The sequence below is a fragment of the Microtus oregoni genome, unplaced genomic scaffold (assembly GCF_018167655.1).
Source record: "Microtus oregoni isolate MIOR12 unplaced genomic scaffold, Mior012 000038F_ref0000394, whole genome shotgun sequence".
NCBI lineage: Eukaryota > Metazoa > Chordata > Mammalia > Rodentia > Cricetidae > Microtus > Microtus oregoni.
In genome coordinates this window covers 24,190,409-24,207,521 of record NW_024543097.1, presented here as the reverse complement: position 1 = coordinate 24,207,521, position 17,113 = coordinate 24,190,409, and the positions used below count along the sequence as shown (strand labels likewise).

The window sequence follows — 17,113 nt, the reverse complement described above, 5'->3', positions numbered from 1 at the left end:
CCAGAGGCCTCTTGGACATCAGTTCCCTGTTTTATTAAGGGATGAAAACACACATACTACCAGATCCAGAGCAGCAGGATTAAAACACTAGACTAGAGTTCAGAGCCAGAACCCCACTGGCAAGTGCAAGGTATTTAAAAATTATTGGATATTCTCACAGGTAGACCACCCACAGAAGTCAAGTTCTCATATCAAAAGAGAGTAACACCCCGCGAGGACAACACTGCCTGCACAAAGACCAAGTGATCCTGTAGACCAAGCACTGCTGCAAGAATTGCTTTCAACAACGGGACTTTTCCACTGAAAGAGGAAGGCACATTTATGAGCACAACTTCCCACTTTTTGAAACAAGGTTGTGGTGAGGTGGATCTGGAGGCAGCAGGAAAAATGGGTGCTTCCCTGCCAAGCTGAGCATTGCACTCTTCCCTTAGACAGCCTTCTTCCTTGGGAAGGTTTCTTCCCTTACCATGCCTTTATGAAGCACATTAATGTGGGCACAGCACCCATGTTAGGAACCAAAACCCAGTCAGATACACAGGCTGCCATTCCAATCCCCAGGAGTCAAGAGTAGCTAGCTGGGCAGCCCTGTTTTGTCCCTTGGAAAGTGGGAAAGAGCACAAAGTCTGCTGAAAACACAATTCTAGAATGAGTAAATACTCCTGTCACACCTTTAGAGCACCGGCACTTTAAGATGGTGGCTTAAAGTGGGCACTGAGCCCAGCCATGGTCTCCACTGTGCCAAGAAGGGAGTGGATGGCCCTTAGGGAGCAAGCTTCTCACACAGCAAGGCAGGAACGCTGGTGCCAGATAGCACAGAGAGCATCATTGTCTTCCTGGGTGTCCCAGGAAAACATTGTATAAACATTTCAATCAACTGTCATTTGCTATCACAAATCAATCACGTAACAAACCCCAGTGAGATTACCTAGCTTCTAAAGTCATCTTCAAGAATATGTCACACGTGAATGGGTGTTCCTGTCTTCAAACCTCCTACTACACCATTCAGGTAGTGACATAATGAAATTAATAAGCCTAGGTTGGCATTAGAGAGATGGATATGAAAGTGTTTTTGACACTTGGGAGTGTAGACGCTTGGCAGGAGCCTGTCTCATCCCCAGCAAATGTCATTCTTGTGTAAATGATGGGATGCCTGGAGCCCCCAACTTCTAACATACTCAGAGTGCTGGGCATAAAGGCTGTGGGTTAAAGGGCTTGGGGCTGGGAAACTGATATTAGTGTGACTGATAGGCAGGAGTGGCCTGGCTGAGCCTGTGCTGGGAATGTGTTCTGCAGAAAATTCCTTGGGAGACCAGCTTAATCTTGGACCTCTCAGCTTGCAGCAGGGATCAAGGTGGGATAGGTGTGGACAGGAGCCACCTGTCTTCTCTCTATCCTGGAAATATATGACATCAGGACCTCTGATTCATTGTGGGGCTCTCTAGACTCCTTTAGACTATCCCTTTGCACACGCAGTCACCTTCCAGGACAGTCTTGTCCCTGATCCTTTCCCACCTTCCCTAGGCAACCCACGGAAGGCTTGGACCCTGACAACATCTAAAAATATTAAATAGAAAATTCTAGAAATAAACAATTTCTAAGTTTTAAGCTGCATACCATTCTGTTTAGCATCATAAAACCTTGTCTTAGCCCACTCCATCCCACCGAGGATGGGCGCCCATCCTAGTGCACACATAATGTACTGGTTAGTAGCCATCCTGATTCTCAGTTTGGCTGTTGCTCACAGGATTCTGTACTGCCCAGTTTCAGGCACCTACTTAGTATTCTGGAATGTATCTCACCCCAGATTATGAGAAAAGATGTAATTCATACACCCTAAAATCCATACTTTTAAATTGAACAGCTGAGTAGTTTACAGAACTCTATAACCACCACTACAACCTAACTTAGTGACATTTTCATTATCCCTATACATACATAAATGCTGTATGCATTGACAGTTGATCCCATTTCCCAAGCTGCAGGTCTTGACAACCACTAACTTAATTCATGTCTCTTAAGACAGCAGTTCTCTTCCTGTGGGTTGTGATACCTTTGGGAGTTGAATGACCCTTTTTTCACAGGGGTCTCATATCAGATATCCTGCATATCAGATATTTGCATTATGATTTACAATAGTAGCAAAATTATTGCTACGAAGAGGCAATGAGATAATTTTATGGTTTAGGGGTTACCACCGCAATATGAGGAACTGTATTAAAGGGTCACGGTATTAGTAAGATTAAGAACCGCTGGTCTGTGGCTCTGCCTATCCTGGTCACCTCCTGTGAGTGAAGCATAGCAGGGTCCATCCATGACTGGTTTACTTTCTGACTGTCATCTGTCACCACAGGATAAACCCTGGGGATCTTCCATCCACCATTTGGCTGCTATGAGCAGTCAGATGAGGTCTGTGGTCTCCTGGACGACAGCTACTGGGCTGTTTGCAACACACTCATCTGAGCTGATGCTGAAGATACCCGACTAATACATCTGATGGGAACATACTAAATAACCTCCATTTCTCTGCTTGCCAGCACCACGGCACTAACTTTTCCCATGGCTTCCGCCTGTAGATGGAGCTGAGAGACCCTGGACAAGCTGTGAGCACAGAGAACTCTATAGGCTGCCTGGTCCCAAGCTGCTTCTGGATGGTGTAACTCCTACATTTAAGTGACGGCAGGTGCCAGGTGACTTGAAAAATAAGCTTCAGGGACTCGATGTCATTGTAAAGTTGTAGGCCTTGGGTTAGGGTTTGCTTAAAGATCTACTTGGCTAATGACCCTAGAAAACCCCTGAAAGAACTGCCTATGTGGATTGTTCCAGGTAATGATGCAGAGGCTTCTTGCAAGGATGTTGTCCACTGTACTTAGACATGCAGATGGGCTGTGAGGAAGGCTGTGGACACACCTAAACAGTGGCTCCACACAACAGCACACCTCCCTAGACTCTGGACCACACACCAGAGCACATGCTTTGTGCTCCTCCTTTCCCTCTTTAGCCACTCAAGGTCAGTGGAGGAGGAGCAGAGGCTGAGGAAGACAGCAAGGCGTATGACATCTGGTTCCAGGTGAGGGGCCTGAGGACAGCTGGGCAGACTCACCTTGCTGAGGTGCAGTTGCTGCTGCTGGAACTGTTGCTTGTGCTTCTCCAGGAACTGCTGGTGCTGCTGCTGGATTACCAGGTGCTGCAGGGCCTGTGCATTCTGTGGCAAGGGTGCTGACTGCGTGCGCCCCAGGGGGCGGTGCTGCCGCAGTTTGTGAATGGATGGGGACACCCTGTCCGCACCAACCAAGGACTGTGTGTGGAGGGGCAGCGCCCCCAGGCCTGAAAGATACCAGTCTGAAGATAATATGGAGGAAAAAAAAAACAGCAGAGGGGAAGAGGAAGAAGAGAGGGGAGAGACGCTGTTGAGTAACCAGTGGAGAAAACGACATGCCTGCCAGCCCATGGCCTTCTATGAAACACAATTGTCTATAAACAGGTCCAATTCCGGCTAGAGGACATAAGCCTGGAGCCTGGGCTTTCAGGGGCAGGGGCGAGGTGAGCAGAGTGTAATTTGAAAGCAAGGCCCCCTAAAGATCCCATTGATATAGTCTCTCCAGGAGCTCTGCCCAAGGAGCACTCCGGAAGTGTGGCAACAGCCTAGGATCAGCCCGCCACACCTGTCACGTGTGTTCCAGAGATGGTTGTTCTAGCCCCTTCCCAATACCCAACTACCAGAGAGAAGAACAGTTTGTAGCCAGCCTGCCAAAACTCAGAGACAAACTGACAGCAAGACCCTGTCCCCATCAGACACCCAGGCACTGTCAAGACAATGACTTTCAGTGGATTCCACCACAGGAGACTTCACTTTGTATCAAACACAGAGTGGTATTGGGAGAGGAAGGGAGGGCAGCACAGGGAAGGAGGCAAATCTTCTAGGGGCATGAGAATGGGCTGCAGAGAGCAGGCAAGTGCAATGACTCACACAGCATGCTGAGGACAGTGGACAGACGTGAGCTCAGAGCAGTACATACTTCCTCAGGTCAGTCTGCCCAAGAGGAGGACTGTGGTGTAAGGCTGGAGTCTGTGCTAAGAGCTGACCCCTTTGCCAGTGGGCACTGTTCTTAGTGCTCTGAGAGGAGCGGCTATGGCCACATAAGTAGTAGGATGCTGTAGTACTACTTTGGCTCGAATGTTCACAGGCTTGAACCCTATACACAGTATCATTTATCGCTGTTCTAGACAATGGGGAACTTGGGCCTCTAAGGACAATTATGGGTGAACAGAAGAAACCCTGTTCAGGAGGCTCCTTTCCCCAGAAGAACAGAAGAAACCAGTACGACACAGCATCAGGACCACGGAGGAAGGGGGCACTAGGAAGAGTGGGTGGAACTGCTGGGCTGAACTGTTTGGAGGCTGAAAGTGAATCAAGCACAGGCCTGACACCCCAGCACTTAGGAGACTGAGGCAGGAGAATCCAAGTTTGAGGGCAACAAAGCAAGATTTAATATCAAAACAGTAACAAAGGACCAAATAAGTAAACAGACAAACAAATACCAAAACCACAAATCCAACCCAAAGGAATAGTGTTGATCAACCAGGAGACCAGCACAGACCAGGATGCTGCCTATGGGAACTGAGCCTTTCCATTTCATCACTCTGTGCTAGCATCTCACCCACAGACGGGAAGATGAAGCCCACAGTGAGCAGCTTCCCAGAGAACAGACAGGAAGGGGCCTGAGCATAATGAGCAACCCTTGGTCACTGGCACACTGCTCTCCAGAGCTGCGGCAGGGGTGTCCATCTGTCTCAGAAGATACCAGAAGCCAGAAATGCTGTTCCTGTCCAGATCACTGGCTTGGGAGAGCCAATGCACACTGGAGATGAAAAAGCACAAGGCAAGAACACAATACCAAGCCCACAGACTGACTCATACCAGCAGGAGGGGGGTACTCCAAAACACTAGCCAGAGGCTGGCCCTCGGGAACACTGGAACATGTACAGGCCAGTCCTAGGGTTGCTCTGGCTGTGGTTCTGAGAGAAGCCATGGCCATGAGGAAGTTACCTACAGACCTAAGGATGGTATGGAACTAGGCAAGGCCACTAATAGGTAGGGTTATGTGTCTTGTGGGAAACATTCCACATTCGTAACTTCTGAAACACAGCACACTCACTAGGTAAATTGTACACATTTCCTATCTTTCTCTAACTTGTATTTTTCTAAAGGTATTTATCCTTAAGATAGAGCAGAATCAGGGTCTGCCTGGTCAATTCTAAACTTCATGCACTTGCTTCCTTGAGCTGCAGGGAAACCTGTCTGAGAGAGAGTAGGAGGCTAAACAGAGGGGCACTGGCATTGACTTCTACTCCTTGGTCAGCTTTCTTAGCACCAAGGACATAGTTCCTTGCCAGAGCTGAGATAGGGACCCACAGTTACTACTGTTGTGTGGGCTTGGGTGTTCTTTCTAGCCTTCTCTATAAGCTACACGAGGCCAAGGAGAAGCCTCTGAACTAACTGCCACAGACCTGGTTGTGGTTCTTACCTGTGACAAGGGGCGCCTGGGTGGGTGCCTGCTCTAGCAGGACCATATGCTGCAGGAGGGGGTTGTGAGCGGCTCCACCATCCCGCTCCAGGGGCGAGGTGCTCAGGTACGGGGTCAGGTGCGTGCCAGGGAACAAGGAGATCCGCTGCTGGAGGGCTGGGAGAGCAAGCCTCTCAGCATCCTGCTGGCCTGCTGCACCCTGAAAGATACAACCCGATATTCTTCAGGCTGTGGAGATTGAGGCAGACATCCACCCCATGTCATACAGAACCCTGGAGGCCAACTTACAGCGGCAGGGCCAGTGGCAGGAAGCCCCAAGGTGATGTTGGGTAAGGATGGCGATGTGTAGAGAGGAAGTGGGGCGACTGAGCCTTCTCGAGTCACAAGTCTGTGTGCCAAGCTCGTCTGTAGACAGAAGACATCGTGACTGTGAGAGTCTGCCACAGATGTTTCAACATAAGCAGCACATCTAGGACGGGGGGGGAGGGGGGGAAGATGAAGGGAGACGGGGACGGATGGGGAAGGACAGACAGACGACATTTACAGTATAAGGTCCTGACATGTAGGTACCTGGTGCAAACACAGGCTGCACAGACGGTGGCCTATAGCATCTTCCACAGGTATAGAATCAGTGTTTCCATTCCTGAGTTTTCCCCCTCCAAAAGAGCTCTCACTACCTTGTTTGTTTTTATTCAATTTGTCTACTTACAAAAATAAAAACTATGGGTAGGAGATTTAGGACAACGCATTTAAAAATATTTAAAAATATTTTTGTAGTTTTATTTTTTCTAAGAATGATATCAAAAGCAGAAACCAAGGACAAAGTTACCGATGAACAGGAAAAACCCTGTTCTTATTTAGAGGTAGATAATGGTGACAACAGGATCTACAATGGACAGGAAAGACAAAAAGACTAAAATAAAAAAGAACTTGTCAACCAGAGACCAATTAACATGAGAGCAGAACTCAATAAAGACAACAACAAAAAGCACCCCTATTAAGGGAAGTGAAAAAAAAATGCTTAACTTTATCAGTGACCGAAAAACGTATTTACGGAGTCATCTAACTGGCAGACTTTCTAAAAGCTCAGAAAAGCTGAAACACATGGCCCTGGGATTATAAATGGCTGTACTCTTTGTAGACTGATTTTGCAATCTGTGTTTGGAAGCCATAAAAGGTGAGTTGTTCTTGATTGTGAGGCTCCACTCTAGGGATGCAATGGTTAAGAAACAGTCCTAAGGAAATGGCTCCCAAACACAGGGAAGACAGCCACCAAGCAGTCACATGATGGCAGCAATATGTGACTTCATCCATGCCAGTCAGAGTCAAAAGACACAGGGATTTGTGCATGTCAGCACATAGAAATCAGGAACTGGACTGAAAATTCTAATGGATGTTCCTTCTATTTATTGGTGATTAATGCTCTGTCATTATTGTTAGTGTGAAGTGGTAGAGGTAAGCTTAGGGCTGCTAGGTTTGTTGTTAAGAGTTAGTACTGGCCTGGGGGTTAGGGACAGAGCTAAATTTAGAGTTAGGATTGTGGATAGGTTTAGGTTACAACTTTGGTATAAAGTTAGTGCAGGAGCTACAATTAGAACTAGAGGTTAGATTAGTTTTAGACCTAGTTTAGAGTTAGGGCTGGAGGCAGGATTACAATTTCATTTAGGGCTAGTATATGAGCTAGGATTAAGTTTAGGGTGAGAGCTAGGGTTTGGGTTAGTATTTTATGTTAGGTCTACAGTTATAGCCAGTGTTAGGATTAGGGTTAGGGGTAGGCTAGGCTAAGATTGGAATTAGGGCTATGTTTAGAGTTAAGACCAGGGTTAGAGTCAGTATTTGTGTTAGGTATAGAACTTTAGTGTAGTGTTGGGTTTAGGCTCAGATTTAGGTTTAGTGTAGGGTTAAGATTTTGGATATAGTTAGGGTTAGGTTATGGTTAGTGCTGGGGTGAACACAGAGTGTTACATGTAGTAAGTAAGGTTTTATACTATTTCTGCCTGAGGTTGGGGGGTGGGACAGGTCCTGCTGTCTGGAGTGCCCTATCAATCTTTGCAGGTAAATGGATAGGACCTGCTCAGAAGGACAATGTTTTATCTCCAACATCCCTACATGCTGGGCACCTCAAGGCACATCAAATGAGACCACAGGATGCCAGTTCCTGGCTTGAGGCAAGTATACACAGGTATTATGTGGTGTTTACTACTAATAAACAATCTTGTTATCTCTTAGATCTTTTAGTGTACTATATAACAGCGACTGAGAAACAGTCTTAGCACAATAAAATTTCACTTCTACGACAGAAAAAAAGTACATAAGATGAAAGTTATTGATGAACAATGGTCACGTATCTGCATCCCAGGCCTGAAAGCAATTTCTACCTTCCTGCAATGGGACAGATGGCTACTTTCCTAGTGCTCATGTCAGAGACCCTGACTTTCGTGATGCCTTGGGGAGCCACCTGGGAGCTGTGCACTAGACTGCTTCAGGGCTGTGGCAGGAGGCAGGAGGATAGCTGCCTTATATGTGCCTCTTGGCACAGAGCAAGGGCTCTAGGTACCATGAAGTTTGCTAACAAAGTTTATGCATACACAATGTAACTAATCATCAAAGGGTGTGTGTGCACGTGGGCACATACTTTGCATGTGTCAAAAATAAAAGTACTTTCAAATCTCACTTGAGGGAAGATGTTTTAGCTGTCATGAGAAGCAGGGCTGTGTTGCAGTGTAATAAGCTGAGAACAAATCAGCAGCCCTTCTAATGTTTACGAAGGTATAATTTCTTTTAGCACTCAACATGGCTGCTTAGCTGATTTACTTGTGGAACTAAAGAGAGCTGCTTGGTTCTGTTTACTTGCTCACACAAAACATGGGTATGTGTGGGTCTCCTGTCTTCAGGCAGAGCACACTGGTGACTTGCAGGAAGATTCCCTCACAGCTCCATCCGCTATAAGATGGGCTTGTCAGTTTCCTGGGAGTTCTGGGGTTCCTTTATGAATCAGGGCTAGTGGTCAGAACCTATGCACACATTGCAGGAGTGTGAGTACACGCAGTTTGTAATGAGAGCACAGAGGGACACACTTGAGGTTCTCAAAGGACCCCACACATGAGGACCCTCAGTTACAGCTCCTCCAATTCTAATATCTGATCCCGTACTCAAATGCCAGTTCTGCCTGTGAGAATGACAGTGATGAGAAACACCGGCAACCTTACTGCTCTTGGGGATGTTCTGTATCTTCTACTAATTTATGGGGTGCTCAACTGACATATTTAGGCTTTATAAAGATCAACACATAACTTAAACTGATGCAGGGGTGTTCTACCTGAATGAGGAGCTGTTACACTACTGTGATACATCATATATGTATATGCCCACATCATATATGTAAATGGGTCCATGACCAACAAAAGGGAAGCAGAGTTAACATCTGAGGGTGGGAAGCAGTTTTGTGCTTGTGCTCTGAGGCTAATCACAGGTAGGTCTCAGTCATGACCTCAGTCCTACAGAAGGACTGTTAAAATGCCTAGCAACCCAAGGAAGTACTGAACTGGAAGACTAAAGAATACAAGTGATGAAAGAAATGCAAGTATAAAGTAAAAGGGACCTAGGTACAACCGAGTGAACCTTACTTCTTGCAGTGACCCTTATTTCTAACTTTCTAGGCATAAAGGGGCTAGAAACCCGAAATGAAAATGCTAAGCACTGTGCCTATGTATCCCACCTGAGGCTATCAGGTCTTTGGAAGGGCAAGATTCATTCCTAAATGACAAAGTCAGCAAGAACATAATAACAGACTCCTGTAAGCTGGGAGCTCCTAAGAAACTTCCCAGTCAGTACACTCACACAGAACACAGCAGCTCTGGCTCAACCCAAGAGTCTGTTTCAGGGTTTTCTGCTCCACCCTGACCTGTAGAGGCACCACTACAGTCTGAGTTCTCAACTGTGTTTCCCCCACAGCTTGGCCTGAGCCTGCCTTCCTCACCTATGGGAAACTCGAAAGCAGCCTTCTCCGCTGCTGCATCCTGGGCCAGGCATGTGGGTCAGGGATGATTTGGAGTGATGGGAAGTATGTAGTAAGTGCAGACGTGGGACCTACTGTTCTAGAAAGCCACTTGGGAAACCACTGTCTCTCCATTTGTGATCCTTTCTACCACACTTGGTTTGCTGTTATAATTTGTATATTTCTGAAATACGTCTTTTTCACTCTACAACCATTCTCACACACCTGTTGCTTGCCCCATGTGCTTCAGCACACAGTGTGTATGGTGGCAGCTGCTTCTGTGACATACCTGGGGAAAGATCAGGGAAAAGGCAAGGTGGAAGGTCTCAATATGGTAGGAACTGAGGCCCTCATGTTTCAGGAAGACCATGATGAGGAGAATGGGGAAGTAACTCCTGGAAAGCCCAGGGTACTCCTAGGCTTTGCTCCTCACTGGATAGTCAGGCACAAGGCAGGTACTGGTGGGGATGTCTGGCCTATGTGAGTCTGTGACTGACCCACCTCAGCTGGAGCGCTGGGCACGGTGGGTGCGATGCCATTTTCAGTGCTGACGTTGCCAGAGCTGCTATTGGGAGAGCTGGGGCCGGAGCCAGGGGCGCTGCTGCACGCGGAGTCTGTAGGTGAGAGACAGCAAGTTGGGGTTGGGCACTGGAGAGACATAGAGCACCGTACTGCTTCCCTGGGTTTCTGCTTCCTAGCCTACTGGCAGGCAGAACAGGGCAGGATTTCAAAGCAGGGATGGCAACACGATTCCGTCGGTCTTGGCTTTGCTGCTGACCTCCCATGAGCCTCTCAAAGCTGAAGCTCTGTGGATGCATGGCTGAGCTCTTCACAATATACACATTACCCATTCCACAGCTCTTTTGAATTTCAAGATGGCTTGAAACATCAGAAAGGCAAGCTCTTAAACACTTAGTAATATTCAGACAAAAGACCAGTGAACACAAAGGCCCAGCGGGCTTTTTTTTAAACAGCAAAAGGTCAAATTCATTGTCTCTATAAAAACAATTTCCAAACTAAACCAACCTATTGTGACTGCTCAGTTTACATGCAATCTTCTTACTTTACTATCAACTACCTAGCAGTCAGGAAACACAGGCAGTGGCTTCTGCAGCTCCCCAGTGCAGTTTGAAATCACACAGTAGTCTCAACAGATATTTGTATGTCTTGGGCTTGCCTCTGACCAGAGGGCCAGGCACATCACTCTTCTGCCTATGGGCTGGATGCTGCTATCTCCAACCTCTCTGTGTGGCTGGCTACTCTCTATGTTCAGAGGCATATACTGAGATTCTGATGTCTGGCTCAGGGACGTTTTGACAATGGCATCATCTGGTTAACAGCTCTCAAAGACACACAAACTGCTTTCCTGAAAAGTTCAGCTATCAGTCCATCATCAACAGCACTCTGAGATCAGTCTAGCCCCAAACTTGGACACAGTGGGACTCTGAAGGGGCTCAGAGATACCCTTCCTTAACAGAGCACAGTCACTCACCCAGCTAACAGGGCTCTTGCAGAGCTGATTCTGAAATTTGTCTATAAGAATAGCCTTGCAAGACAGAAGGAGCAAAGATGCTCACACCTCTTCAGAGCGAGCAGGAAGTTGGCTTGAGTTCTAAACAGGGCACCCTTTCACCCCACTCACAAGAGGAAGCTGTGCATAGTGACTTCACTTGCCCTGGACTTAAGTACACTAGGGCAAAGATATCTTCACATTAATCTTGGCAGATGGGGAAGGCTTGGTCCTCTGTGGACTGGGTCATCCACCAGTAACATGAAGCCACTTCTCACCATCTAGCAGCTGCCTACACCCTACCTCCGCTCTAGAATCCTGCATCCAGTGCTTGTGGTAAGAACCACGCCACAGACATTGATCGTGAGCACAGGACTCAGTCGATCCTTTCTCTGTACCTCTCCTCCAAAAGCCAACTAGTTCACTCTGGTGTGATGTATTTCCCTGGATTTTACCAGCTGGGAGTTCAAGAGTCTACCTGGGATTAAGAGGTACTTCCATGTTACTTCTTAACACAGGTGCTTTGCTTGAGGATTTCACCCACTACCCTTGGACAGGGAGGCCCTCAGTGTGAACCCTGATCCAGGCAGCACTGCTATTTCTTTATGCTCTTCAACCAGCATGAACTTTATTCCAGCTGGGAAGAGCGGCATGTGAACCTGTGTTCCCTGGCCGATTCAGGGACCTCCATATAGGGTGTAGGCCTCTCCTTAAGGACCTTTGCTGTTCCCTTGTTCTACCTGAATCAATCCTAGTCAGAGTCCCTTTCTCTCTGTTGCCTGAGAATAGTCCTAATTGGAGAGTCTTTCTTGTCACAGCTGCCCAGGTGGTTATAGTAACCTGGGTAGCACAGTCTGTTTCCCAGTTTTACTTATTCATCAGGCTGTAGCTCAGACGCCATCTTCTTCTCCACAGCTTTCCATACCCAGCATAGCTTCTACTGACCTTGCCCTTGTCTTGAGGGCAGACTCTCATATAACATAGTTCAGCAATGACCTGTTCTGTCATGCTGGCCTCCCCAGGACATCTCCTTTGGCTTGTGCCTCACACAGACAGCAAGATCCCACAGGTCATGCACCTCTTCTCACTGGGTCTGTGCTCAGCCCAGTCTCAACTGCCTCTCGAGGAGCATTAAGCAGCAGCAGTCATTGAGGTGTGAGGCACCCAGAGCAGCCTGCTGGAGACCCTGTCTCACACATTTGTCAGTGTAATCTCAGAGCCTAGGCACGCACAAGGACTGGCTCATACCAGGTGCTGCTATAGGCAGCCAGGCTGCACATCAGTGTGAACAGCATCTACTCACGTGCCCCTACAACTCCCAATTAAATTTCTCAGTGAGAGACAGGTGAGTGTCTGTTGTAACACTTATTGGTCTCTCTAGACAAGACATATCTAATAGTATAATCAGGGGACAGACAGCTGCATGAAGACCATGATAAAACTGAGTTCTTAAGGTCTTAACGCTTCTTTGTGCCTCTAAATAAGGAGTTTCTAAGAGGACAAGCAGGGGACAGACAGCTGCATGGAAAGGAAGACTGACAAACACGAGTTCCCAGGTACACAAGTGGCATGATCTTCTTTGCACAGATTCAAGATCTATGAGCCCGTCCTGGAGTGAGGGCTCACACTGGCTCTGTGTCTAGAAAGTCACATACTCCTCTGTCCTGATGGCAGGTAAATGAGACTTGGGTACTAGCTCTGAAGGATGGCAGCACAGGAGCCCTTTTGTTTTCCCCTGGGATATCAGTACGTTCACTGAAACAAACAAACCAATTGGGCAGGTGCTACTCACAGACCAAGAACTAGAACCCTGGCCTTCAAATGGTGTTTACAAGGTGGGAACTCCCTCTAGGTCAGCTCTGACAGCTTACTTTTCCCTAGATGCTAACATTTTTAGTGATGGGATGAGCCCAGTCGAGGTGAGGACTTAACCTAAGAGGAAAGTGCTTGAAGGAACTTCCTGGGGTGGGGAGGGCTGTATCCTGCTGCTTGTCCACCAGCAGGTGGGGCCAGTTTGTTCACTGAAGTGTAACTAGCTGAGCTCCTTGCTCTTCCTTCCTCTGCTCAGCTGGGCACACTGGTGGGGAACAATCTGGAAGGCTCCAAGGCCCCAAGATGCCCGAGGGCAGCAGAAAGCAGGCAGAAACATGCAGTTTTAAACCCACCTTCAGAGAAGCTCTGGGTATAACCCTGAAATGCCAGGCAAGACAATTCTCTCACTTAGGCCCATTGGCAGCCCGTGGGGGGAACTAAGCCAGCCATTTAAGTCCCCCACCTCTAGGTGGCTGGGCCTAGCATGAGGTAATTGTGTTGGGTTGACACACTTGTTAGAGGTCTCAGAGTAGAGGGTATGTATTAGGATGGGGTGGAATAGGTTGGGCTTACCTGTTCTCTGACATACCTGTGACATCCAGGGGTCGCTTTTTAAGAGCAGTGGCCACAGGGCCATCTTTCCTGCGCAACAGGGGGCTGCTCCGTCTCTCAGCTACTTTCTGCTTAAGCCTTGACCGTAACTTCAGGTTGGGTTCAGAAGCTGTTTGAAGGGAGATGTCGTTACAGCCAGGCAGACACAGCTGGGGTCATGGGCATCACACCGGTGGTTAAAATACACACAGCTGGTAAATTTCCACTGAAGTACAGTATGGAAGCAGGACTCTTCTGCTAGTTGGCTCAAGCTCCTGTTAGTCCCATTGGTGGGTGCAGTGGGTTGGGACTGTGCTTCCATCTCACCCTGATGACATTACCACAGTCTCACTGTCTGATTTATTGGGCATAGCAGAAACCACTGAAGTATGACAATCACTCAGTGAGGATGTCTCTTAAATAATGGTCTCCTAAACAATTCACCTGGAACTTTAAAGTAGGGCTGCTTTGAAATCTGAGGAGACTTGACAAAGGCACCTTTCAGGCTGTCAACCGTGAAACCACTGCAGCCTCCAAATCACAGGCTTTGTTGTTCACCCGAGGACACCCGCATCTCACAATCCACGAGCAAACACCAGCCAGATCCCTGCAGGCTCTGTGAAGGCCAACTGAAACTCCGAAGCATGAGGTTTATGACTGGATAGGCTGTTTCTCTGAACTGAATGAAGTACAGCTCAGACCCTGACTTTCTTTGCTGACACTGGCTAAAGGCACAGCTGAGGTTGGGACCTGGCTTGTTTTTTAAAACAGTTCTCCTGTAGACAGAGTTGTGTAAGTACCTGCAACTGTGAGGCCATGATGGAACTAGTGGGAAACTCAGTGGGAAACCCTGATGCAAAAAGGCATGGGACTCTTCAGCTTCCAGAGAAGTACAGCCTGGGAGTGTCAAGCCAGCCAACCTGCCAGAACTCCCTGTGTCTATCCTGTCAAGCTTGGGCAACATGTTGATATGTGAAGTTGTGAGATGTCACCTTAGTCTCTCTGAATCCTGGGAGAAGTCCCCTTCCTTCATGTGGTGCACGTGTGCATGCATGCATACACACACACACACACACACACACACACACACACACACACACGTCAGGGTTCTAAGGAGGAGGCCTGAGGAAGCTCTGGCTCGAGTCATCAACTGAATCTTCTTTAGGATAAGTGCTCAGGCAAAGTGCAGATTTAAGATTCTTGGGAAGAGTGGGACTAAGCAGGTTTCCTAAACAGCTTCCCAGAGAAGTAAAGGCAGGTTGGGTCTGACTGGTTCATAAGAGACGAGAACCTCAAACTGACAAAAGCTGCTCCCTTACCATAGCTTGTTTCCACACTGCAGGAAGGCCCTGTAGGTGCATACAGATGCCATAGGCATGGGCCACTGAGCTGGGTCATTTCCATGTGGCCCTATGCTAAGTGGAGCTGAGGGAAAGGCTTGGTAGGACAAGTCACAGGGTGGAAGAGTCCAGTCTATCCAGCAGTTGAGGGAGTGGAGCAAAGACTTCTTCCAGGTCTTCCTTGACTCACTCAACTGCTTCTAAGATCAGCTGGGTGAAGAGTGTCTCCTAAGCCACTAATGTGTGAATAGCTGGGGATGAACTCAGACAGTTGAGTTCTGAGCATAAAAAAGATCAGGCAAGCCGCATGATATTTTCATGAGAGAAGGAAGACAGATACAGAATATGTGTAAGCAGGTATCTCAGGAAGGCCACCAAGGCCTATGCAAATATGCTTGGAGTACAGAAGAAAGCAGCTGGAGATTGCCAAGGGTTTATTTCACTTTATGTATAAAGATTAAAATCCTTTACAGACTGAGATGGGCAAACTATTTGCAAAGTCAACATAAAGTAGTATAAAGTCAGAGCCAGGAACGATTCAGATATAGTTATTTGAGACTGTCATTTTAACTCAACATGGTACCTCACGCAGGAAACCTCACTCACTGTGTCTTTCACATCACCATTTCATCGGAAACACACACAAGTGCGTTTAGCATTGGCAGCATCAAGGGCTGGAAGAAGCCATATTCAGTGTTCTGCAGGCCACTTCCCTGAATACCATAAGAAATTAAGGATTTCCACTTTCTCTGGACTCCTTATTAGTAGTATTATTCATGAGCTGGTGGTGCCTCTTAAAATTTGGAATGTAACCAAACCTTAATTAAGGTTTTTCTGGAGCCTCTCCAGAGTGTAAAAAGCATTCTTTCCTTCCTCTATTCTCAGGGTGTGGGGTCTGTATGTGGGCTGGATGACAAGGCTTGAAGTCAACATGGCTGTGACTTGGCTTTCAACAGTCTCCAGAGAAATGCAAGGACCAACAGGGGTAGGCTGAGATCCCTGGAGAAGCATTAGGGCCCTGTGGACAACCATGGAGAGCCACATGGCTGTGGTGACTACCAGTGGCTAGTGATGTAAGTGTTCTGTCACCTGTTTTGACAATCTCTGAAGGAGCATACTACCAATTACTGGAAGGCTCCTGAGACTAGGACCACTAGCACCACCATCGGTAGAAGAAGAACAATAGCTTGCAGTCCTGCTGCTTTAGTGCTCTGGGCCCGTCAGGACAGTGGTACGCACTGTTTTCTCCCGTTGAGCTCTGGAGGAAGCTGTCTGGGGTATTTTCAGGAGGTCTATCCTTCAGTGAGGGCTGACTACTCTGCATTTAGGCTGTGTCTTTGTCCTTCCATAGCAAGTCTGTATCTACCAGGAATGCAACAAATCCGACATGGCCATTCCATCTCACACACTTCTAATACTAGTCAAGCCCTGTTTAGGCCGAGTTAATATAAAATGTCCCTCCATTCAACTAGCAGCCCCTGGTTTCTGTTTGCTCAAAGACACGCCAAATTATACCTGACAGTCCTCTGAAACTTCCTAGTTTAGGAAGGAGTAACAGGTGAGCCTGTTTGTCTCTGTGATGCCTTGCAAAGAAGCCACTATGCAAAGCTCTAGTGCAGCCTTGCTTAGATAACAGAAACTTGTAATTTCCCTGACTTGTTTAGTAAAAGCAGGTATGCCCCTCGAACCTCATTTCTGAAGGAAGTCCAGAAAGAAGTCTCCTGCACTGCCCTGCAGGTTGGGGCTACACCCTCACTACAAAGGCTGAGGTTATGTAGTTCCACACCCTCTCAATAAACCTCCAGAAAGCCCCCGCTTCTCGCCATCCCAATCGTAATATCCACAGCCCTTCTCTAAAGTCCCCATCCTCTACAACAATCACCCCCCAAACCAAGAATGTCCTGGCTTGTCTTCACTTCTAGCATATTCCTCTTGTTTTGACAACAGTCTAGTCCCCTTTACAGTCTTTGTTTTTAAGAGCTGATGTACAAAGCTGTGGGCCAACAGTGGTGTCCCTGCAGGACCCAGCACATCTTTCTCACGGGGACTTGCCTTCACTCTGGACACCTTGATCATCCCTGTCTGGTGCTACCAGAAGCCATAGAGAGTTACATCCTCACTGACCTTGGCCAGCACATCCACAGGAGCTGTCTTACTCCTGGAACTACCCTTCTGCTCTGGACTATAGAGCAGAGCACACTCCCAAGGAGGTTACACAAGGTGCTCTGGGGATGAGGACAAGTTCTACAATGCAGGAGTACATGTATGAGACTAATTGCTTTAGGGATAAATCACAGGGAAGCTTAGGGTCATTTTAAGCAGTATCAGAATGCAAAAG

At 47.6% G+C, this 17,113-nt stretch overlaps 1 protein-coding gene across 10 annotated transcripts in view; it reads right to left on the bottom strand.

Moving 5' to 3' along the window:
• Nucleotides 1–17,113, bottom strand: part of LOC121433402 (histone deacetylase 4) — a 257,632-nt gene that overhangs the window by 45,927 nt on the left and 194,592 nt on the right. For 8 of the 10 annotated variants that reach the window (XM_041631766.1, XM_041631771.1, XM_041631765.1 and 5 more), the window contains 5 exons: nt 13,434–13,565; nt 10,024–10,136; nt 5,814–5,930; nt 5,526–5,724; nt 3,101–3,339 (listed from right to left, as the gene is read on the bottom strand). In XM_041631766.1, the coding sequence (XP_041487700.1) occupies nt 3,101–3,339; nt 5,526–5,724; nt 5,814–5,930; nt 10,024–10,136; nt 13,434–13,565 (800 nt within the window). The remainder of the gene's footprint in view (nt 1–3,100; nt 3,340–5,525; nt 5,725–5,813; nt 5,931–10,023; nt 10,137–13,433; nt 13,566–17,113) is intronic. The other 2 variants (XM_041631767.1, XM_041631769.1) reach the window with 1 other exon arrangement.